Source organism: Leucopleurus acutus (assembly GCF_964270905.1).
Source record: "Leucopleurus acutus genome assembly, chromosome: 2".
NCBI classification, from domain to species: Eukaryota; Metazoa; Chordata; class Mammalia; order Artiodactyla; family Delphinidae; genus Leucopleurus; species Leucopleurus acutus.
Window position 1 is genome coordinate 58,815,151 of NC_139143.1, and position 23,743 is coordinate 58,838,893.

At 34.6% G+C, this 23,743-nt stretch overlaps 1 protein-coding gene across 2 annotated transcripts in view; it reads right to left on the bottom strand.

The window, feature by feature from the left end:
• Nucleotides 1-23,743, bottom strand: part of RALGPS2 (Ral GEF with PH domain and SH3 binding motif 2) — a 163,566-nt gene that overhangs the window by 17,499 nt on the left and 122,324 nt on the right. Inside the window, exons 9-17 of one of the 2 annotated variants that reach the window (XM_082857165.1) lie at nucleotides 23,318-23,455; nucleotides 22,135-22,225; nucleotides 18,206-18,273; nucleotides 16,674-16,809; nucleotides 15,728-15,879; nucleotides 6,058-6,112; nucleotides 3,299-3,376; nucleotides 1,594-1,699; nucleotides 941-1,033 (exon numbers count right to left, since the gene is read on the bottom strand). In XM_082857165.1, coding sequence (XP_082713291.1) covers nucleotides 941-1,033; nucleotides 1,594-1,699; nucleotides 3,299-3,376; nucleotides 6,058-6,112; nucleotides 15,728-15,879; nucleotides 16,674-16,809; nucleotides 18,206-18,273; nucleotides 22,135-22,225; nucleotides 23,318-23,455 — 917 coding nt within the window. The remainder of the gene's footprint in view (nucleotides 1-940; nucleotides 1,034-1,593; nucleotides 1,700-3,298; nucleotides 3,377-6,057; nucleotides 6,113-15,727; nucleotides 15,880-16,673; nucleotides 16,810-18,205; nucleotides 18,274-22,134; nucleotides 22,226-23,317; nucleotides 23,456-23,743) is intronic. The other variant, XM_082857166.1, reaches the window with a different exon arrangement.

A 23,743-nucleotide genomic window follows, 5' to 3' on the forward strand; every position in this document is an offset into this window, starting at 1 on the left:
GTTTGGTGAAGTAATACCTGATATTAAAATGTATACAAGTAATGTGTGTGTGTTATAGTTTTTAAGAGCCATTGTTAGAATAAAAAAACACGAAGTGATAAATGCCCTCCCCCGCCGCCCCCCCACCGCCTCCAAAAAAAAAGAAGGTCTTCTCTGAATTATGCAGTATCACTGGGTAATGTATAAGTAGTAAAAGAACTTAATTTTTTTTTTTCAGTGGCTTACCTTTCCTCAGTATGGTAAACCACTTAATCCCCCCCCCCACCCCCAAAATACACAATTTAGAAATAAAATTCCTCTCCAGGGGACTGTGTTAACGCAACATGGAAAATGGAAACTTAGTTTTCCATTTTCAAATACTGTATCACTGGCATAGAAAAAACAGCATGCAAAAAAAAAGATTTATAGGAAGATTCTACATCTGGAGAAAAGAGCATTTCAAAGCGTCTTTTAAACACAAGAAGGTGATCACAGTAACCTTAGTAACTATTATTCCTCTTCACTGCTGGGAAAATCACTCAAACAGAGACTGAGGTGGAAAGAACCAGAGATGCTGGTCCGAATCTTTCATATTTTACAAATTAGGAAACGAGACTCCAAGGCGATAGTTTTCAACCATTTTCTGACCCAAAAAACCCAGGTTTGAGAGGGCTTGAAAGTGAAGATAGATACTTGTAGTGTGCAGTTTTGACATTTGCAATGGAAAAATAGCATTCAAAAACGAAACTACAAAATATGGAAGTTGTTCCAAGACCTTCCTTGGAATGGTCTTACTAAACAAAAATAATTCCATTATAATATTCCAACAAGGAAAGTGTAAGAACTTCTGGGTTAGAATGTGGGAAAAAACCCAAACCCTTGCATCGCATTAGACCTACTTTCTTTACAACCATGAAGAGGCTGTGAAAGTATGCTAACAACTTGGAACAGGAATACTTACATGTTTTCTTTCTGTAGCCTTTAGAGATTTGGCAGCATAGTAGAAAAGTTGTGTCCCACACAAAGCTGCCCAATATTTCGTCCAAGATGCTACCTGGAGAGGACAGACACATGAATATACTACGCAAATGCTACTGGCTTCTCAGTCACTCTGCTTTCTCAGTGCCAAAGATCTTTAGCTCCACTTCACTTCCACCACCTTAGCTTCGAGTTTCATCACTTCTGAAATCTTTATCTCAAATATTCTTATCACGTCCACTCAATACATTCTACTTAGGACTGACCAAACAAAATTGGCTGAATTCTATTTTTTGGGGCTGTCACTCTGTTTTCTATTTCTTCTAAACTTACTACTTAAAATACTTCTTAACGGGATATATTTTCAAGGTTCTCTAAGAACTATATTAGGGAGCAAAGAGAAGTACAGGAGCTTCTTGATTTAAACACCCAAAATGTATGATTTAACCAAAATCTATATGGCAGGTATAATAACACTTTAAATTAAATAACATTGTGAGGCAAAGGTGTATCTTAAATTATTTCAAGTGTATTATATATCTGAAATATATTTTATTTCAACTGTCTTCATATTTTTTAGGGTCCTATTCATTTGCTTAATTTTAGAACGTGTATTAAAATATATTAAATTCTTACTGTAGGCTTTTTGCCTTCTTTTAACAAAGTTTTTCTCCTGAGAACACCTTGAATAGTAACAGCTCCTGGATATAAATGTACTGCCAAATCTTCTGATTCTGCAGAACTATAATAATGAAATGAAGAAAAGAACATATAAGCGCTTTAGTGATTATCAAGTAGGTACTTAAATAAAATGTAATTATTCTTAATTTTAAAACTGTTACTTTATTCAGAATAAGAAGACACTGACAATTATAAAGGCTTACTGATCTGAAATTTGTAAGCTGTCACAAAATTAACAGGAAGTTACTGAAGTCAGCAGATGGTTAAAAAACATATTTTATTGCATATTTGAACAAGTATAATTTAGAAAGAATACAGAGATTCACCCTAGTAAAGATTAAATTAGGGATTTAAGACTTTTCTTCTTAACATGCCACACTGCAGCACTGCTGAAACCTTTTTTTCCCCAGTAGAAACTTAAATCCTAGTGGGAAAGATGAGGATTCTATTTGTTAAAAGTATTTAAGCATATAAAACTCAAAATAAAAATAGCAGAATCAAAAGGAAAAAAGCAAAAGAAAACCCATGCTTAATTCTAAAATAGGTGAAAGAAGTAATGAAGGCAATTAACAACATATTTAAAAAACCAACTTTCTGCAATAAAATTTGATGACATTTTAATGTCAGCAATGCATCTAAGTGATTATAGCTTAACAGCTCTCCAAGAAAGGAATAACTCCAAACTCAAGATTTCTTTTTCTTGTATCTGAAGAAAACCGTCACAAAATAATAATCAAACATCTAAATACCTCTTCCCGACTCATTTAAGGTCCAACAGTTAAAATAAGAACAATTCCTATATAAGTCAATTAAAACATAACACACTGATTAAAAAAAAAAAATCTGTCATTCCTCCGGTCATTTGACATGAGCTGCAGAATTGCTACAACAGTGCAGAAACCTGAAGTTTGCAAGTTTATCCCTTTTTTATTATTTAGGTGTCTTCAAAGTGACTTAAAAACTTAGAAACCACTAGAAATTTCATGCTGGAGCTATTTATATTCAAGAAGGTATATATTCAAGGAGATTAGACACCATTAAATTGACATAAAATTAACTTTAAAGTCTGCTATTTTTTGTATTATGAGAATTGGTGGATTATCCATTACTGTTAACCTCTAGCCCCCAATCAATCTACCATACTTATTTTCTTCTGCAGCTAATGTAGTACAGAAAGAGACCAGGTTTAACAAGATAAACAACTGAATGAACATGAGTTTAAACACAGAAATATTATTTAATAAAAAAGACTTGTCTAAATTCAGGACCTGAAGTTAACCTGAAAAATTCTTAAAAAAGATAAATTGAATGTAGTAAATTCTTCGATTGCAGCCTTGAATAACAAGTGGATTTTTGTACTGCTTATCCAATAATCAGCAACATTAGAAAGACCTGTGCAGTTAAAAAGCGACAGATTTGGAATTATTTAAAAATGTTGACATAAAGATGCAAGTTCTAGCAATTAGCTCTGGGATCAGAAAGAATAGTTCAAATTTATCTCTAGATTAAATCTTGGAAAGAAAGTTTTCATGGGCATTTTGTTTAGCTTTTAAACCAATTAGTTGAGAAAGAACAGAAATAATGTGAGACCACACCCGTGTAAGCCAATCACCAACACCAGAGGGGAGTTCTGTGACCCCTGAATGCAGGGGAATTGTACCTGCTGGCCTTCACGTGGCTTCGATAGCCATTTCGTGCCACTCTTGTCACCGGGCCGAGAGAATGGTATAATCTGTTCCTGTTGGATTCCATTATAAATTGTATATATTACTTTTACTCACACAATCATCATCAATAACCTAGAACAGCATAATAATTTCTTTGTGTAATACAGCTTTCTAAATCCTACAAAAGGATAGTATGTGATTGCTCCTCTTTCTTTTTTTAAAGCATACAGCATAAATTTCAAATTATTTTTTCTTCTACTATTGACTATAAATACTTAAAGGTGTGTATTAGTTCGAACCATATATTTATATATTCACTTTCACAAATCTGCTAAAATAATTAAAGAGGTATTTATAACCAAACACTATCAAAGCCTGAAAAATACTTAAAATATCCTTTTGTTCATATTCCAGTTCTTGGATTCCACTTTAAATATGATACATGGATTTATATAACAATAAATTTTTATTGTATGCCCCTACAAAGACAGCTAAAAGCAATGTGACCTATAAACTTAAAAGTAATGTGGCTTAGGGCTTCCCTGGTGGCACAGTGGTTGAGAGTCCGCCTGCTGATGCAGGGGACACGGGTTCGTGCCCTGGTCCGGGAGGATCCCACATGCCGCGGAGCGGCTAGGACCGTGAGCCATGGCCGTTGAGCCTGCGCGTCCGGAGCCTGTGCTCCGCAACGGGAGAGGCCACAACAGTGAGAGGCCCGCGTACCGCAAAAAAAAAAAAAAAAAAAAAAAAAAGTAATGTGGCTTAAACACCTTATTTTCCTTTCTTTTATATAAAATCCAAGAAAACTACCAAAAGAGATGAACGCAGTAATAAATAAGGCAGTCTTCTATTTCCACATCAATTAAAATGAATACATGATAAAGCCAATAAATGATAAAAATGGTATGAGTTAATATTCATCCAAAATGGCATGTGATACTTAACAAAGGAAATAAACACACACACACACACACACACACACACACACACACGTAGAAACACTGTTACTTCTTTGCCTAGGAAAAGCCAAAAGTAGCACTGTTGATAAATGATATTTAAAACAGAAAGTATTATTTTAGCAACTTAAGGGGCAACATATTTGATGTCTATTTTCGAAGTTCACTATCCACAGGTAGCATTTTAAATCCTAGTTCTTTATTCACTTTTTAATGTTTCATGTCTGAGTCTTGCTGGGCAGCATTAATTTGCTCTCAAAATGTCCCAAGAGCCACTGATTTAAACTTGGCACAAGCACAGTACATGCTTTTGGCTGCAAATATCTGCAAAGCAAAACTTCTGTCAAAAGAAAAATACTGTTTTGAGATGTGAAGGTTAATACTGTTAAATACCATCTTCATAAGTAACCTGCTGGGATAAGAACAGATTATTTAACACAACACCATTCTGGTTACTCGCTCATAACTCATGCGATTTGAGGAACAATTCTGTTCATCAATGTTTCTTACCTAAATACAGTACACTCTGAAATCAACATCTGATGATATTATGTTCTTATTAGAGGGAAAGAACTAATAAGACAATTTGTACAGACAGCAAGCCAGAGGTAACTCTTGTGTTTTTCCTGTTTGAGGCAAACCCAAACAAAGAGATTGAAAGAAAAAGTTGAAAGAGAAATAATATGTAAAAACAAATTGTTAAAAATCCCCCAAAACAAAGAGAACAAAACTTAGGAACACTGACAGTTAGAGTAGAAAGGTTCAAAAGTAGTTTGAAATATTAGATTTGCAAGTAAAATCTTAATCACATAATGGTGAGAAATCTTTATTAAGTTTCAAGAACAAGGATCTAATTTTCCAGTTACATCATGAAATTAACCAATTCAAGTATGTATAGTTCAATTTCAAATATATAGTTAGTATAATTGTTTTCTATTAAAAAGTGACTGACAGGGAGTTAGGTAACTGAATATATTCAACTTCATCAATTTTAACATGACATTCAAAATTCAATCTAATCTTGTTGCTTAGAAACTTAGATTGCTTAGTTTATATACAAAAGGGAGCAATTATTTTGCTCATGATTCAAGTATCTTAATATGACAATGGCAGAATGGAAATGGTCAAAGACAGTAAAATTCTAATGGATATTTTTTAAATAACAATTATTTACACTGTTTGACTACGTTTTTAGAAAAATCTTATTTTGGAAGATCAATATGGCGTATTTGCCACAAGCAGATGACAGATCTTACAGCTTAAAGCATCAAGGAAAAGAAAACAGAACATGACTTACATTATTTCAGTACAAATCTGTGTGCTTTGTGCAAACTTTGAATTAATGACAATTTAAATTCAAACTTTTAGCTGCTTTACTTACAGTATAATTTAAAATTTACTAAGTCATTTTGCTCTTGACAAATTAACTGAGAATGAATGAAGTTGACCACTCCACTAAATGCCTTAAAATTACTTAAATGAACCATAATTTAAGGAAATAATTTTTTTTTGTACACATATGTAGGTAAGCTGTGATTGGTTATTATTTTTAAGTTACAATTTAAAATTACTAAAATTCAAATATATGTGTCAAGCCTCCAAATAAACATGTCTTTACTAGATAACACTAAATTCCAGGCTTAAATATTAACTTTTTTTTTTTTGCCACCAGCAGGAAGCCTAAAATAGTCCCTTGGAGATATGTGATAAATATTATGTCTTTAAATTCACATTATCATATACTTTAAGACAGACAAAATAAACTCAAAATAGTTTAAATGGGCAATTTTTCTTACCTTTCAAAAGCAGGCCATGAAGTCTCTTCACTTAGTTCAGAGCCATCACTGCTACCTAAAATCAAAAGTTATCTTATTTTTTAAACATCGTAATTAGGGTTTGGATGTTGTCTTTTAAAAATAAATACTCTAACGGTGCTTATAAAATGACAGTCACATTATTTGTGGGTGAACATCCACATATCAATTCTTCATTCTAATATCATGTGCTTGATTTATTTTGCAATATATTAGAATAGAGTTGACAAGCCTACCCAAAATAACAAAATAGCATAAGACATTTTTGCATGTATAGTTACAGCTTAAATTCATTAGCAAACACTTTTCCTACCACCAGAGAATGTACATAAGCACAAAATTTTTCCTTATTAGGTTTGCCATAATTTAAGACCAATATAATTATGCATTTCTTACAGGTTCATGGTATACTACTTCCCTTTGTACTTTTTTAAAAACCCATTATTACCCTAAGGATAAAAAAGCTTAATGACGTTCAATTTTTGCCTTTGGGGGCAAGGCAGAAGAGGACAGAATCCTTAAATTCAGGAAAAAAAAAAAAAAGGTGCCATAACAATGTAAAAGTTTCTCTTAAGAGACCCAGAATATCAGTTAAAATAGAAAGTTTTAAATTAGCTTAATCTGAGGGGAAAGAATTTGGAGAGTCCAAAACAGCTCAGGTTGATTTAAAAGTTATTTTAAAGATAATACTGGCTCTCAATAAAATCAATAATTAATATGTCCCTTATGTATCAAGTTGAATCGTCTATCAGACTTTCACAACCAGGGTTCTGTGAGAGGCTCAAACTTGACTACTATAAGGAACCCATTATATGTGATGGAATAACACCTCTTCCATGCATTTAGAATGGCATGAGTTATGTCCCATTCTTTGAAGAACTGAGTAACAGTCACTGAAGTAATTTTCTGGTTGTGTGGTTCAGATAAGAAACTGGAAGTAATCTGTTGCTGGCAGTGGGGTCTTGTAGGTTATCTTTTGATGTAGAATTATGTGATAAAGACTGAAAATTTAAGCATAGTTAGTATGACTTATTTGTAGAAAATAAAAGTTTCTTCCAGAAGCATGAAGTTCAGAGTGGATACACCTCCTTTAGCTGGGCAAGACTACTTTAGGTTACCTAGGACATATATACCATGTTAAAAAACGTTAGAGGCCATAGTCCCAAGCACTGGTTAATTTCTCCAGAGTACTTTCTCAAAGCCTCCAAGGGATATATTAATATTGTATGTAAAAGTTACAGTTGAGGAAAAAACCTTTTTGTGATTATGAATTGCGTGTGTGTATTAACAACTACCATCTATGGTTATAGACTTTCTTTTCAGAATGTTTTAAAGCAAACACCCTGGAAGGTAATGCCTATGTCTAATGTTTTAAATTTATAAACAAAGATGTAACAATCTCTACTGCTTATCTCCTTAGCCTTGGAATAATTAAACAATAAATACAAAGGCAAAAATTGAATTAGCCTCTTCTTATTCTAAAAGACAGGTCTCTAAACTAAGACACTAACTCTAATGGAATGAAATAACTAGATAACTGTCTTGTGGTAACAAAAAGAACATCTATGGAAAGTAAAAGCCACAAATAGAGAATAATAATCATTATAATACTTATGATAAGTATTACAGAAAAGCCAAATATTCTGTACTGAATTGAGAGCTGTAATTTTTAAAATTACTATTTTTGGCTTAAAGTGACAGGCTAAATTCCATAAGTGTAACACATTTTTAATTGGAAAAAGGTTCTTCCTCTCTTTTTTGCAAAATTATTCTGTGTATCATTTTTTCAGATTGAGGTTGATATTTACATATAGGCAATTCACAGTATTAACAGAGACGTACTTCAAGAGGCCAACTTGTCTTCTGTTTTGTAAATTTTGTCATCATTTAATCATTTGTATTTATAAAAAGGGGAATATTGGAATAAAACTGCTGAATGGAGCATTCCAGCTCCAAAGCAATTTCACTTTCAGGGTTTGAAACTCTCAAGCGTTAAAGGAAGTCAACATGTTCAAGAAAATGAACTCCTACATTTCTTTCTATTGACTGTTCATCAATATTGAAATGATCATATTAATTATAATAGGCTTAGCCTTTGAGAAACCTGGCAATTCATCACAGAAGAAGACATTTTCCTCCATTATTGCTTTTTAAAAATAAAAATAACACTGTATGGAGATTTCCTAACTCCAAACATCCAAAGAAATAATGCTCATCTAGAAGGTTCAGAAAATAAAAGTTTAGGAAGTAAAACCAAACAAATTCCTCTCTTAATCTCACATTCTTTTCCAGTCCCAATTTTCTGCTCCCACTCCATAATAGCTATCCCTATTTCCTTACCTCTCATTCTCCAATCTCCAAGCTTTGCCCATACTACTCTATAAAGCAAATCTTGTCAAGGTCACCAAGTGACTTTTTTTTGTTTCTTTTACATCTTTATTGGAGCATAATTGCTTTACAATGTAGTGTTAGTTTCTGCTGTATAACAAAGAGAATCAGCTATATGTATACATATATCCTAATATCCCCTCCCTCTTGCGTCTTCCTCCCACCCTGCCTATCCCACCCCTCTAGGTGGTAAAAGCACCTAGCTGATCTCCTTGTGCTATGCAGCTGTTTCCCACTAGCTATCTATTTTACATTTGGTACTGTATATATGTCAATGCCACTCTCTCACTTTGTCCCAGCTTCTCCCCCGGCCCCGTGTCCTCAAGTCCATTCTCTACGTCTGCGTGCGTCTTTATTCCTGTCCTGCCACTAGGTTCCTCAGAATCATTTTTTTTTCTTTTAGATTCCATATATACGCATTAGCATACGATATTTGTTTTTCTCTTTCTGACTTACTTCACTCTGTATGACAGACTCTAGGTCTATCCATCCACCTCACTACAAATAACTCAATTTCGTTTCTTTTTATGGCTGAGTAATATTCCATTGTACATATGTGCCGCATCTTCTTTATCCATTCATCTGTTGATGGACATTTAGAGTGCTTCCATGTCCTGGCTATTTATTGTAATTAATGCTGCAGTGAACATTGTGCGACATGTCTCCTCCTGAATTACAGTTTTCTCCGGGTATATGCCCAGTAGTGGGATTGCTGGGTCATATGGTAGCTCTATTTTTAGTTTTTTAAGGAACCTCCATACTGTTCTCCATAGTGGCTCATCAGTTTACATTCTCACCAACAGTGCAAGAGGGTTCCCTTTTCTCCACACCCTCTCCAGCATTTTTTTTCTAGATTTTTTGATGATGGCCATTCTGACTGGTGTGAGATGATATCTCATTGTAGTTTTGATTTGTTATTTCTCTAATGATTAATGATGTTGAGCATTCTTTCATGTGTTTGTTGGCACTCTGTATATCTTCTTTGGAGAAATGTCTATTTAGCTCTTCTGCCCATTTTTGGATTGGGTTGTTTGTTTTTTTGTTATTGAGCTGCATGAGCTACTCGTATATTTTGGAGATTAATCCTGTCAGTTGCTTTGTTTGAAAATATTTTCTCCCACTCTGAGGGCTGTCTTTTTGTCTAGTTTATGGTTTCCTTTGCTGTGCAAAAGTTTTTAAGTTTCATTAGGACCCATTTGTTTACCTTTGTTTCTTTTTCCATTACTCTAGGAGGTGGGTCAAAAAGGATCTTGCTGTGATTTATGTCACAGAGTGTTCTGCCTCTGTTTTCCTCTAAGAGTTTTGTAGTGTCTGGCCTTAGATTTAGGTCTTTAATCCTTTTTGAGTTTATTTTTGTGTACGGTGTTAGGAAGTGTTCTAAATTCATTCTGTTACATGTAGCTGTCCAGTTTTCCCAGCACTACTTATTGAAGAGGCGGCTGTCTTTTCTCCACTGTATATTCTTGCTTCCTTTGTCAAAGATAAGGTGACCATAGGTGTGTGGGTTTTCTATCTCTGGGCTTTCTATCCTGTTCCATTGATCTATATTTCTGTTTTTGTGCCAGTACCATACTGTCTTGATTACTGTAGTTTTGTAGTATAGTCTGAAGTGAGGGAGGCTGATTCCTCCAGCTCCGTTTTTCTTTCTCAAGATTGCTTTGGCTATTTGGGGTCTTTTTTGTCTCCATACGAATTGTAAAATTTTTTGTTCTAGTTCTGTGAAAAATGCCATTGGTAGTTTGATTGCTAAACAGATTTTTTTTTTTTTTTTTTTTTTTAGCGGTACGTGGGCCTCTCACTGTTCTGGCCTCTCCCGTCGCAGAGCACAGGCTCCGGACACGCAGGCTCAGTGGCCATGGCTCACAGGTCCAGCTGCTCCGCGGCATGTGGGATCTTCCCGGACCGGGTCACGAACCCGTGTCCCCTGCATCGGCAGGTGGACTCTCAACCACTGCGCCACCAGGGAAGGCCCCCATTGGTAGTTTGATAGGGATTGCATTGAATCTGTAGATTGCTTTGGGTAGTATAGTCATTTTCACAATGTTGATTCTTCCAATTCAAGAACATGGTGCATCTCTCCATCTGTTTGTATCGCCTTTGACTTCTTTCATCAGTGTCTTACAGTTTTCTGCATACAGGTCTTTTCTCTCCTTAGGTCAGTTTATTCCTAGGTATTTTATTCTTTTTGTTCCAATGGTAAATGGGAGTGTTTCCTTAATTTTTCTTTCTGATTTTTTGTTGTTAGTGTATAGGAATGCAAGAGATTTCTGTGCATTACTTTTGTATCCTGAAACTTAACCAAATTCATTGATTAGCTCTAGTAGTTTTCTGGTGGTATCTTTAGGATTCTCTGTGTATAGTATCATGTCATCTGCAAACAGTGACAGCTTTACTTCTTTTTTTCCAATTTGGATTCCTTTTATTTCTTTTTCTTCTCTGATTGCCGTGGCTAAAGCTTTGAAAACTCAGTTGAATAACAGTGGAGAGAGTGGGCACCCTTGTCTTGTTCCTGATCTTAGAGGAAATGGTTTCAGTTTTTCACCACTGAGAATGATGTTGGCTGTGGGTTTGTCATATATGGCCTTTATTACGTTGAGGTAGGTTCCCTCTATGCCCAATTTCTAGAGAGTTTTTATCATAAATGGGTGTTGAATTTTGTCAAAAGCTTTTTCTGCATCTATTGAGATTATCATATGGTTTTTATCCTTCAGTTTGTTAATATGGTGTATCACATTGACTGATTTGCATATATTAAAGAATCCTTGCATTCCTGGGAAAAACCCCACTTGATCATGGTGTATGATCCTTTAAATGTGCTGTTGGATTCTGTTTGCTAGTATTTCGTTGAGGATTTTTGCACCTATGTTCATCAGTGATACTGGCCTGTAGTTTTCTTTTTTTGTGACATCTTTGTCTGGTTTTGGTATCAGGGTGATGGTGGCCTCATAGAATGAGTTTGGGAGTGTTCCTCCCTGTGCTATATTTTGGAAGAGTTTGAGAAGGACAGGTGTTAGCTCTTCTCTAAATGTTTGATAGAATTCACCTGTGAAGCCACCTGTCCTGGGCTTTTGTTTGTTGGAAGACTTTTAATCTGAGTTTCAATTTCAGTGCTTGTGATTGGTCTGTTCATATATTCTATTTCTTCCTGGTTCAGTCTTGGAGGGTTGTACTTTTCTAAGAATTTGTCCATTTCTTCCAGGTTATCCATTTTATTGGCATATAGCTGTCTGTAGTAGTCTGTCATGATCCTTTGCATTTCTGCAGTGTCAGTTGTTACTTTTCCTTTTTCATTTCTAATTCTGTTGATTTATGTCTTCTCCTTTTTCCTGATGAGTCTGGCTAATGGTTTATCAATTTTATCTTCTTAAAGAACCAGCTTTTAGTTTTATTGATCTTTGCTATTGTTTTCTTTGTTTCTTTTTCATTTACTTCTGATCTGACCTTTATGATTTCTTTCCTTCTGCTAACTTCGGGGTTCTTTTATTCTTCTTTCTCTAATTGCTTTAGATGTAAGGTTAGGTTGTTTATTTGAGATTTTTCTTTTTTCTTGAGGTAGGATTGTACAGCTATAAACTTCCCTCTTAGAACTGCTTTTGCTGTATCCCATAGGTTTTGGGTCGTCGTGTCTTCATTGTCATTTGTTTCTAGATATTTTTTTATTTCCTCTTTGATTTCTTCAGTGATCTCCTGGTTATTTAGTAGTGTATTGTTTAGCCTCCATGGGTTTGTACTTTTTAGTTTTTTTCTTGTAATTTAGTTTTTTTTCCTGCTATCTAGTCTCATAGCACTGGGGGCGGAAAAGATAGTTGATATGATTTCAATTTTCTTAAATTTAGCGAGGTTTGATTTGTGACCCAAGATATGATCTATTCTGGAGAATGTTCCATGAGCACTTTAGAAAAAAGTGTATTCTATTATTTTTGGATGGACTGCCCTATAAATATCAATTAAGTCCATCTGGTCTACTGTGTCATTTAAAGCTTGTGTTTCCTTATTTATTTCCATTTTGGATGAGCTGTGCATTGGTGTAAGCAGGGTGTTAAAGTCCCCTACTGTGATTGTAACTGTCAATTTCCCCTTTTATGGCTGTTAGCATTTGCCTTATGTATTTAGGTGCTCCTATGTTGGGTGCACAAATATTTACAATTGTTACATTATCTTCTTGGATGGATCCCTTGATCATTATGTAGTGTCCTTCTTTGTCTCTTGTAGTAGTCTTTATTTTAAAGTCTATTTTGTCTGATATGAGTATAGCTACTCCCAGCTTTCTTTTGATTTCCATTTGTATGGATTATCTTTCTCCATCCCCTCACTTTCAGTCTGTATGTGTCCTTAGGTCTGAAGTGGGTCTCTTGTAGACAGCATATATATGGATCTTATTTTTGTATCCATTCAGCCAGTCTGTGTCTTTTGGTTGGAGCATTTAATCCATTCACATTTAAGGTAATTATCGATATGTATGTATGTTCATATCACCATTTTCTTAATTGTTTTGCTTTCGTTTTTATTGGTCTGTTCCTTCTTTTGTGTTTCCTGCCCAGAGAAGTTCCTTTAGGATTTGTTGTAAAGCTGGTTTGTTGGTGCTGAATTCTCTTAGCTTTTGCTTGTCTGTAAAGGTTTTAATTTCTCTGTCGAATCTGAATGAGATTCTTGCTGGGTAGACTAATCTTGGTTGTAGGTTTTCCTCCTTCATCACTTTAAATAGGTCCTGCCACTACCTTCTGGCTTGCAGAGTTTCTGCTGAAAGATCAGCTGTTAACCATACGGGAATTCTTTTGTATGTTGTTTGTTGCTTTTCCCTTGCTGCTTTTAATATTTTTTCTTTGTATTTAATTTTTGATAGTTTGATTAATATGTGTCTCGGCATGTTTCTCCTTGGGTTTATCCTGTATGGGACTCTCTGAGCTTCCTGGACTTGACTATTTCCCTTCCCATGTTTGGGAAGTTTTTGACTACAATCTCTTCAAATATTTTCTCAGACCCTTTGTTTTTCTCTTCTTCTGGGACCCCTATCATTTGAATGTTGGTGCGTTTAATGTTGTCCCAGAGGTCTCTGGGACTGTCCTCAATTCTTTTCCTTCTTTTTTCTTTATTCTGCTCTGTGGCAGTTATTTCCACTATTCTATCTTCCAGGTCACTTATCCGTTTTTCTGCCTCAGTTATTCTGCACTGATTCCTTCTAGAGTATCTTTAATTTCATTTATTGTGTTGTTCGTCACTGTTTGTCTGCTCTTTAGTTCTTCTAGGTCCTCGTTAAACATTTCTTGTATTTTCTCCATTGTATTTCCGAGATTTTGGATCATTTTTACGATCATCACTCTGAATTCGTTTTCAGGTAGACTGCCTATTTCCTCTTCATTTGTTTGGTGTGGTGGGTTTTACCTTGCTCCTTCATCTGCTGCATATTTCTCTGTCTTCTCATTTTGTTTAGCTTATTGTGTTTGGGGTCTCCTTTTCGCTGCCTGCAGGTTCATTTTTCTTCTTATTTCTGGTGTCTGCCCCCGGTGGGTTAGATTGGTTCAGGGGCCTGTGTAGGCTTCCTGGCTGGGGGGACTGGTGCCTGTGTTCTGGTAGGTGGGGCTAGATCTTCTCCCTCTGGTGGGCAGGGCTGAGTCCGGTGGTGTGTTTTGGGGTGTCTGTGAACTTAGTATGACTTTAGGCAGCCTGTCTGCTAATGCGTGTGGTTGTGTTCCTGTCTTGCTAGTTGTTTGGCGTGGGGCCTCCAGCACTGGAGCTTGCTGGTTGTTGGGTGGAGTTGGGTCTTAGGGTTGAGCTGGAGATCTCTAGGAGCGCTCTTATCAATTAATATTACATGGGGCCTGGAGGTCTCTGGTGATCCAACGTCCTGGACTTGGCTCTCCCACCTCCGAGGCTCAGGCCTGACACCCGGCCGGAGCACCAAGCCCCAAAACCCCAGTTCTTCTCTCTTGGTAACCCTAGTATGATAATGATGTTGACAACGACAACTGCTTTATGGTGCTTACGGTGCCTGAATGGGGGGGCGACCACATTTGTGGCAGTGAGACCTCAGGCTTAACTGAACCTTCTGAGAGAACATCCGAAGGATGTCAGTGCAATGAACTGGGTTCTGACTGCAGACTGTCGATGCTTTGGAGGAGGCTAAATAAAAGTCAGGACATGTTAGAGAAAATTGTTTCTCTTTCTTTGTAACATCAAGTAAATCTTGCAGTGGCTCTGGGAGTGTTGTTACCCTTTGGGATCATTGAAGGGTTGTACTTGAGAATCAGATCTTTCAATACTTGCACCTGTTGAAAACCTGCCACAAGCTTTTCAGACATTCAAACCAAGGAACCCACTCTTGAAAGCTACGTCATCATCACGCTCACCCTGGCTGATGTGTCTTCGACGTTGCTGGTGCTCCACCCCCCATCATCTGAGGCACCCAGTGACTTTGATCTTGCCAAATCCAGTGATCAACTCCCATTCTCATCTTACTTCTCTTCTGTGCACTTTATATTGATACATTCAACACTTCCTGCCCTTCAGAGACACCTCCTCTACTGGGCTTTTGTGATACCACACTGTTTTTTTCCTTTGAAGTTTCCTTTGATGGCCCACCATTAAAAAAAGAAATTTTTTTTTTTAAATCACACTTCCAAATGTTAGAATGTCTTCTCTTATTTATTTACATTCTCTCCCTAGGTGACCTCATCCAGTCTCATGGCTTGAAATACTATAAATAGGCTAATTCTCATACGTGTATCTACAAACCTGACCTCACCCCATTAAGCGCCAGATTCATACATTCAATTACCTACCTGACAACTCAATATGGACCAAACATGTCCAAAACAGAATTCTTAATTCCCCAAACCTAGTCATCCTTCACAAATACCTCAACATTTACAAATGGCTGCTCTTCTAGTGTTCTCTGTCTTGGTAACAGCACCACCATCTAACTAGTTGCTTAATCTAAGAAACCGAGAGTCATACTTGATCTGCCCTTTTCCTCATTCCCACATTCCAACTACATGCAGTAACCAATTCAATCAGCACATGTTCTCTTTTCACCATTCCTCAAATGCCTCCCCCTTTGAAGTCAAACCATCAAGCACTTTTCAAACAATTACGAATTATTAACTTCAGTAGCTACTAGTAGTATCATCTCATTATCTACTTTGCTACTTAGCTTTTATCAATTTTTTTCTACTTGTAGTAGGGTTAATTACTCATTCCCAGCTGAGTTTTATTTAAAATCTTATTTTTCATTAAGTTGGAATCCTCTCAGAGAATTATTTCTCACCTATTGATATTCCACTAGAAAGAGTAGAGCTTTCAGCTTGGCCTCGAGATGGTGCATGGGGCTCCATGACGCTATCATCTAATAGATGTCTTGGCCCTGCATTTGGGAACGTTGCACTCTTAAACTCTGCTGTGTTCATTTTATGAATGAAACTGGAAACAAAGAGAAATATTTTTCATATCTTTTATTACTGTTACTAATTCAGGATATAAAAGATACTCTTATATAAAGATTCAGGATATAAAAGATTTACCTGCTATCCTGAACTTACTTCTGAACTCTCATACTAATGAACACACAGATTTTACCATGAGAGCCTCAAACTAACAGTTTAGGGAAAGCTTTTTAGGAAACTAGGCCATATCTTCCTATGTAACAGAGAATACTTTAATTTTATCTTGATTCTTGGGTACATTAAAAATTGTTTTCACATTCACTTTTGGAAAATAGCTATTAAATTTTCACAAGAATCATGGCAAAGGTGAACCTTGGGCTCCATTTTGAGAAAACAATCTTGCAAAGCTAAACAAAAAATCAGTTTCCCTTTCTTTATATTTAGGAATAAAAAGAACAATTTTTATAGGCTTCATTTACAGTGACTTATTTGGGTTAAGATAAGTGATCACTCTTGATACTTATGATAATTTAAAATGAAAATGGTATATTTCTTTCCTGATTTTATTTATGATGATGATCTGTAATGTTCATTTCTCTCCCCCAGATGTGAAGGCACTGTTGGAAAAAGCTCATTTCCAAATTAAGGTAAAGGAAGAAATAAATGCCTTTATGCAAACAAGATATTTTACTAAATCAGAAAAAGACTACTGTTACACAAATAAAACTATGCAAGGACACTATTTTCTGTCCAACTAGTAAAATAAATAGAAAAGAAAGCCAACTTAAAAAAAAACACAAAAATTTGAAAGATAAAATTAAAAATGCTGACTTATAACCCAAGCTATGGCACTTCCTATGTCCATGTGGAATCAGGTTCCGAGGGGATGGTGGTGTCTGTGGTAGCAAGGCTCCTTCAGCTGCCACACTTTTTCTTCCACTTTGTGGAGATGCTCCTACTTCAGGACCTAAGGGTTAAATTAAAAAAGAGAGAGAGAGAGACACAGACATAGACACAGACACAGACATAGACACACACACACAGGGAGAGGGAGAGGGAGAGGGAAAGAAATTGTTACATGGTTTTAAAAAATTGTTTTATTTGTAATCCTTTGATATGAAATATAAAATGTGGTTTAAATTTTAATATTAATTCTATTTAACAGACTGAACAAGAGAAATATTTATTTTCTGAATCTTAAAACACAAACCTCAATACATACAATATCCATTAATTTCTATCTATTTTACGTGCACTAAGTAGCCAGTATAAATATCCTCCCCATTTACAGAAGAAGCAGCAGAATTAGAAGAGAAGGGGTAAGGATCTCATATCACAGATGAAACCTGGACTAAACACTCAGGTCTTCTGAATCCTAGTTCAGTGCTCATTTAATTTTACACATTACTTCTTCACTCTTAGTTTCAGCTTCTTCTTAGATAAAAAATGTGTAGGGTAGGTAGGTCAAGCATTCAAGTTAGAATTTAAATCTATATTGACACTGTTCAAGCTTATGGGAATTAAAAAAGTGGAACTCAAAAATGTACAGATTTGCAAAGTATCACTTTAAGACTGAAAAGAAAAGCAAACTTAAACAGATTTAGACTGAAATGATTTCCTCTGCTTGGAGTACTCTTCCCCTGAGACACTGTCATGGCTTTGTTCCCTCACTTCCTTCATACCTCATTAGATGGGTCTCCAAATATTTTTAGAATATACAATAATATAAAGCTTAGTGGCAAGGTCTGTTTTAGAATTTCAAAAAAGGTTATTACTTATGAATTCTTAAAAAATAAATAATTCTCTTCAATTTTATATTTTTGATTATGTGTGGTATACATATAAATCCCCATTGTAATGCAACAGATAAAAATTAAGGGACTAACACTATTTTTTAATACTTTCAGTACTTGGTCCAGTATTAGAGTGAAATTAAAAAAAAAATTAAGTCACTAAAATTGACTCTTATAATTATTCAAATTAGAATTTCCCACTTAGACCACAGAAATTTCTAATGTAATCAAGCCTTGTTGCCTAGGACAGTGTATTCTTAACTAAAAAAAAGAGTCGATATTCATAAACACTTATTATTTTCTGTTGGTTATATCTATTTTTCTTGATTAGTTGGCATATTTATTTATAAATTTATTTGTATTTATTTGTACATATTTATTTGTACAAACTACAAGTAAGGAGTTTTTGAGTAAACAAGAAAACCAACAGAAAAACGGACATATTTTAATACCAAAAAGAAAACTGTGCATGCAGAATAAAATGTGCTAAGTGTTATTCACTTTGGAGTGTATTCTTTCTTATTAGGTTATCTGGTTTATTACTCGGTAATGAGAGAAAGCTGCACTAACCTACTAAATCCTCCCTGGAAGCAGCAGAACGTGGTGTGCTTGTCCCTGGTTCTATCTTTAATGAAAGCCTGAATTTCAAAAAGAAACAAAGCACATAAAATGATTAATATTTGACAAAATAATATTAAAATCATGTATTTTCTACCAAAAATCTTAAAACATTTTTATAAAATAATCTCAGCTATATATTTTTCTTCAAGAGCAATCTTTAATTAAGTCTCCTTTCTCTTTCATACAGAGCTGATCTTACGGTGATTCCAGGATATATTAGGGAGGGAAAAAAACATCAAAAACTCATATTTAAAATCAGAGAAATCTCCCCAAACGACCCCAATGTTGCCAAACAATTCAACACATTTAAAGATATTTGATGAATAGCTAAAAGGTGATTTAACTTGAGGTTATATTGATACTTGACAATTAAATTCAGTAACTTTCACATAAATTATTAAATATATTATGCAAATTCTTTCTAGAATCTTTACTGCGTGGGCTAATGGCCTCTGTAACACTGAAAATTTAAAAAACACCTTATTTAAAAGTAACCATCCAAAAATAAACAACCAACTCAACTTATCAAAAGAAAGATCTATCTACACAAATAAAAAGGTTATTTACGAAATCCAGGATAAATCCCTTTCCTAAGTCAAAGTTGGTTAGTTGGTACTTAAGTTCCATTTAGGATAAAACATCAGTTTTGAGTTCCATGGCAAAAAGAGATTATAATTCCTATCAGTGGAAACTGTTTCAGGAAATAGGATACTAAAGCAGTTGTAGAAAATATTTTGATGTAGTCCATGAAATACACTTTGGTGTACTCTGTATTATTACTAAGCATTTGTCTGGAAATTAATAAAGACTTTTTATTTTTTAGCGTTCACCAACTGGAATTGGACAATGAAACCGCGCAATACAAATGATATCATACATGATATTATAATGATAAATCTATTATAGGTTCTTAACTTGTATTTCTTTGATATCTTAAAGAAGAAATTATATATAATTGTATTCCAATTATTTGACCATGTAAAATGCATGTATTGAACAGATGTTTGATTAACCAGAACTCTCTGCTCTTTTTCTTTTTACAGAGTCGTTGACTTTAATTATTTGGGCGCCAGACTACGCTGCATTCATTCACTGAACACCTGTTTTGTGTCAGGCACTGTGCTCTCAGCACTGGAATGTAACGGAGACTAAGGCAGACATGGTGTCTCTTCCCTTCTGAAGCTCACAGTTTAGTAGGTGGAAGACAAAGAAGTAAACAAAACAAGTACAATTTCCTAACACAGAACCAAAATAGAAAGGGACAGAAAGAAGGCTATGGGAGAATCACATTGCTATCAATATCAGCTGATAACCAAGAGCAGTATAAAAGCCGAAGCATTTAAACAGCACAGCAGTGAAGGCTAGTCAGTGTCAGTTGCCTGTATCATCATCAAAACACTATATATAACAGTGATGCTGATTCACTGAGAAAAGATATTATGCTCAGTATTAAAATGACATAACTTTGAAAGATTTTCACCCCAATTAAAACATATACATGTAATTTGTAATATTGATATTGGCTGCCTATATAGATGAAGTTGCCGAAAACAGAGGCCTATGGATAAATGAAGCATCATTTTCATTTAAATCTTTCATCATAAAAAGCCATTTTTTTTCTAACTTATCACCTTAATGGCTCTTATGTTAAAATGCTCTGATTTTCAACACACTTAATCGGTAGGTTCATGCAATACAACTGTATCTTTAGGAAAACACTATCTTCTTCAGTTCCCCATATGATGCTCCAACACCACCAAGAGACTTGTAGTTCCCCAAGCAAACAAAGTTTCCCACCCTATTCCTTTGATCATTTCCATACCCTGGAACACCTTTCTTAACTCTTCACGTGGAGCTAACTCCTACTCACCGGTTCAGATGCAGCCTCAGGTAATAATGTCACCTCAAGCTGTTCATGTTTCTTTTCTCTTCACTTTTCCCACTTAAAGCTGAGTTAGGTCTCCTCTCATCTATGTTCCCATAGCATCCTGGGCACATCTCTAGTATAGTACTGTTTGAATTGTTTCATAATTATTTGTTTTGTGGATGTATTTTGCATTAGACTGAGCTTCTTAAGGGCAAGAACAAGATCTTACTTTTGTAATCCCAGCAGCTAGCACAATAACTCGTCAATACCAAAAGCTGAATAAATATTTGTTAATGAATATAATGAGAAGGCTGCTCGAGTTCTAGCTACTCATGAAAACAAAAATCAGTATAATAGCATCCGCTTTCCTACCAAAATGAAGCTATCTTATAATATGTCAGGTTATAGACAGCTAAAACTACTTAATGGCTTAACTGGCCAACTCTATCCTTTTAGAGTTAAAATTCACCATCCTCTATAATTATGCAACAATTTCTTAGACTTCATTTCTACTGAATAAACTTTAACTTCTTTTAAATCCATTAAGTTTCTTGAGCCGGATATAGAAATTTTAATAAGTACTTACTCATATTTTGAGTTTTAAGATAATCTTCTGTACGTAATTGGACAAAACATGAGTGTTTTGTGCTATGTCAGTAATTAGAGAGATGGAAGAAATAGTGATAAATATGACACAGACCATCAAACTCAAGAAGCTTACAAGCTAGGCCAACATCAGATCTGTGAAACAACTCCAACCTTAAAAAGCCGATCCACTGACTTCATACATTTTCAAATGAATTACCCTGAGAAAATATTCTGTAAAATAAAAATTGATATAGAAATATAAAGTGGTAATAATATGGTATGGTGGAGAAGGTGGCAATAAAGGTGTTTTCAAACATTAATAAAGGTTTAGATACATTTAAGTATAAATACAGAGCTTCTTAATATATTTAATATTAGAAGAAAAGTTAGTGCTAGTTGTTTTCCAGAATTTCTAGTCTTTTATTGGTACTAATTCTGTACTGCAGAATTCTTTAAAAATTATTGAAACTTAGGGAACAAGGAAGTTGATCATCACTATCATACGGCATAAGAAAAATTTTATATAATGCATTAATACTGAAAAATAACCTAGTCTTTCACTTCGATAAAATTTTAAAGTATAACCTTTTACTGGAAAAAATATTTGTGGAAGACACCAAGTTAAATTTGAAAGCTTGGGAACAGCACAAAAATTTTGAAATTAACAAATGAAGCTACAAGGAAGATGACAAGTCTCAAGAGAAATAAGCTCTTTATCCTCCTATCTTTTGGAAAAAAACCCTGGCAGTCATGATGTATAGCACACCACTGAAAAATAAAAAAGGGTTAATGATTTTAAAAATCCTTCCTCCCTTGGGCAGGACTGTGGATGGTTAAGGAAAAGGAAATGGATATCAGCTGTCTTAAAAGTAAGTTTAAAAATCTTTAATGAAGAAGGATTTGCTTGAGTAGAAAAAAGGGCAAGTGTGGTGTTATACTGAACAAATATGTCTCTAACCCAGAGTCCAGAAGGTTCAATATTCTCTCAATACACAAAAACAACTGAAAACGAGTTCAAAATTGTGTTAAAAATTACCATTAAAAAAGGAGTAATTTTTCTATTCACAGACTGTTTCATTAATTTTTCAGCCTATTCAAAGATAAATTTCCATAAAGATTTAATGCTTGAATTTAGAGAGAAAGGAAAAAATTTAAAACTAGAACTACCAAACATCAGCTCTCAACAACTTGAGAAACATGAAATGCTTTTTCATGGAAGAACAGAGGAGGTACTTGTATGTTGGCTCAATCACATCAAGTGATTAAAGAGAAATACATGTAAATAACCTTTACCATTGTAAATGTACAACTGGATTAGGCATATGCATGATAAGATGTAGGATTTCGATGTTTAAATACACGGTGATGAAAGGGTGGAGGACAGGACAAAGTTATACAAACCACTTCTGAAGATCCAACCTACTTGTAATTATCATCTTCCACAAACTTTTGTAGTTCTTCTATATACTGAACGGAGTTCAGGTATTTTTGGACGTGAGGCAACATGGGGATATCTAGGCAAAATGTGATAAATAATTATCTGATAAAGTACATCTTAGGCAGAATTTTTAAAGTTAAGCTGAGAAAAATATATTTAAAGGTAAATTAAGGCCACATGGCACCAAAATTTAAATGAACTCTAGAAGGACATTACTGAAGTAAATGTTATTTAATGTAAAACTGGAGGTAATTTAGAAAACTACAGTTGTATATTGTCTGTATAGATGAAAAAAGAAGAAGAAGAAAAAAAAAAACCCCAATAGCCCCATTTACAAAGTCCCACGTACTTGAGAAACTTCATGGAAAAAAATCAGAGACATCATTGTGATTTATATTCAAACCTCATCTAAATACAAGATGTAAGGCTCTTTAGGTTTTTCATTTTTAAAGAAGCCTGGCTCACATCTGTAAAGTAGTTTTTTCTTCCTTACTTAGAAATTTCAAATATGATTAGTTTAACATTACAATTTGATGTTATGTTAAAAAAAATTGAGAAAAGTATAAAACAAGAGATTATTTGATATAGCTTTCAGATAATGTAAACTCACGGTTTTTAAACACCATAAAAATTATATAGCTATAATAGTCTATCTTTATTCCCTATCAAACTGAAAGCATCCAAACATTTTAAAACATTAAAACATTTTTTTTCTTATCATTTGGGTTTGCAAAAGCTCTTTCTATAAATGTGTTTCCATAAAATACATCTTGCACAAAAATTGGTTATTTTTACTCAACATAGGACTCAAGAAAGCTAGTCAACTGTTAACTAGGATCAAGGGTCTCAGCTCCCTCCCTAACTAAATAAAAGAACTATTTACATAATAGATCGGGGAGATCAAATGAGATGAAGAGAATAGAAAATAATTGTGAAAATTATGTTAGCAAAGTTGCTACAAAATAACAGAAAAGCAAAAGATAAAACTTAGCATTTTAAATATGAAATACTTCAATTCCTTAAAAGCAAGATCTTAAACAAGATGCTAAATGTTAAACAGTGAAATGATACAATCATTATTTTCCTTTATATTAGGATGATGTTCCCTGTTGTGTGAAAAGTGGCCATCAACCTGTGTAAATGAATCATACCATTATCAGAAACTCACCATATTCACAGGACTGCTGTAAATCAGAAATTATTCTAAGGATGTTATTCATCAAATTTGATCTTTGCTCATTTTCTAGAATGCTGCCAGTTGATGGGTATGCTGAATCAATGTATGTTAAATCTGACAGGTAGATACCTGAAATGAAATTAGGTAAATGAGTGTTTTCCTACTTATAGTTTGGAAGAGTATAGTTTATAGCTGTATTTCAGTATATGCCATATTTAGAATGTATCATTATTAATACACTGCAGCCTTTTTAAAACATGACCACTGAGGCCTAGATTTCTGTGGAGTTGGGGTCAGACATGCAAGTATGTTTTCTGTAAATGTCCTCTTATGATACCATTTTAAAATATGGCTTGAGGCTGGAGTTAGAAACTCCAGTACCTACCTACCTATGGGTCTTAATGGAAAGAAACTGAG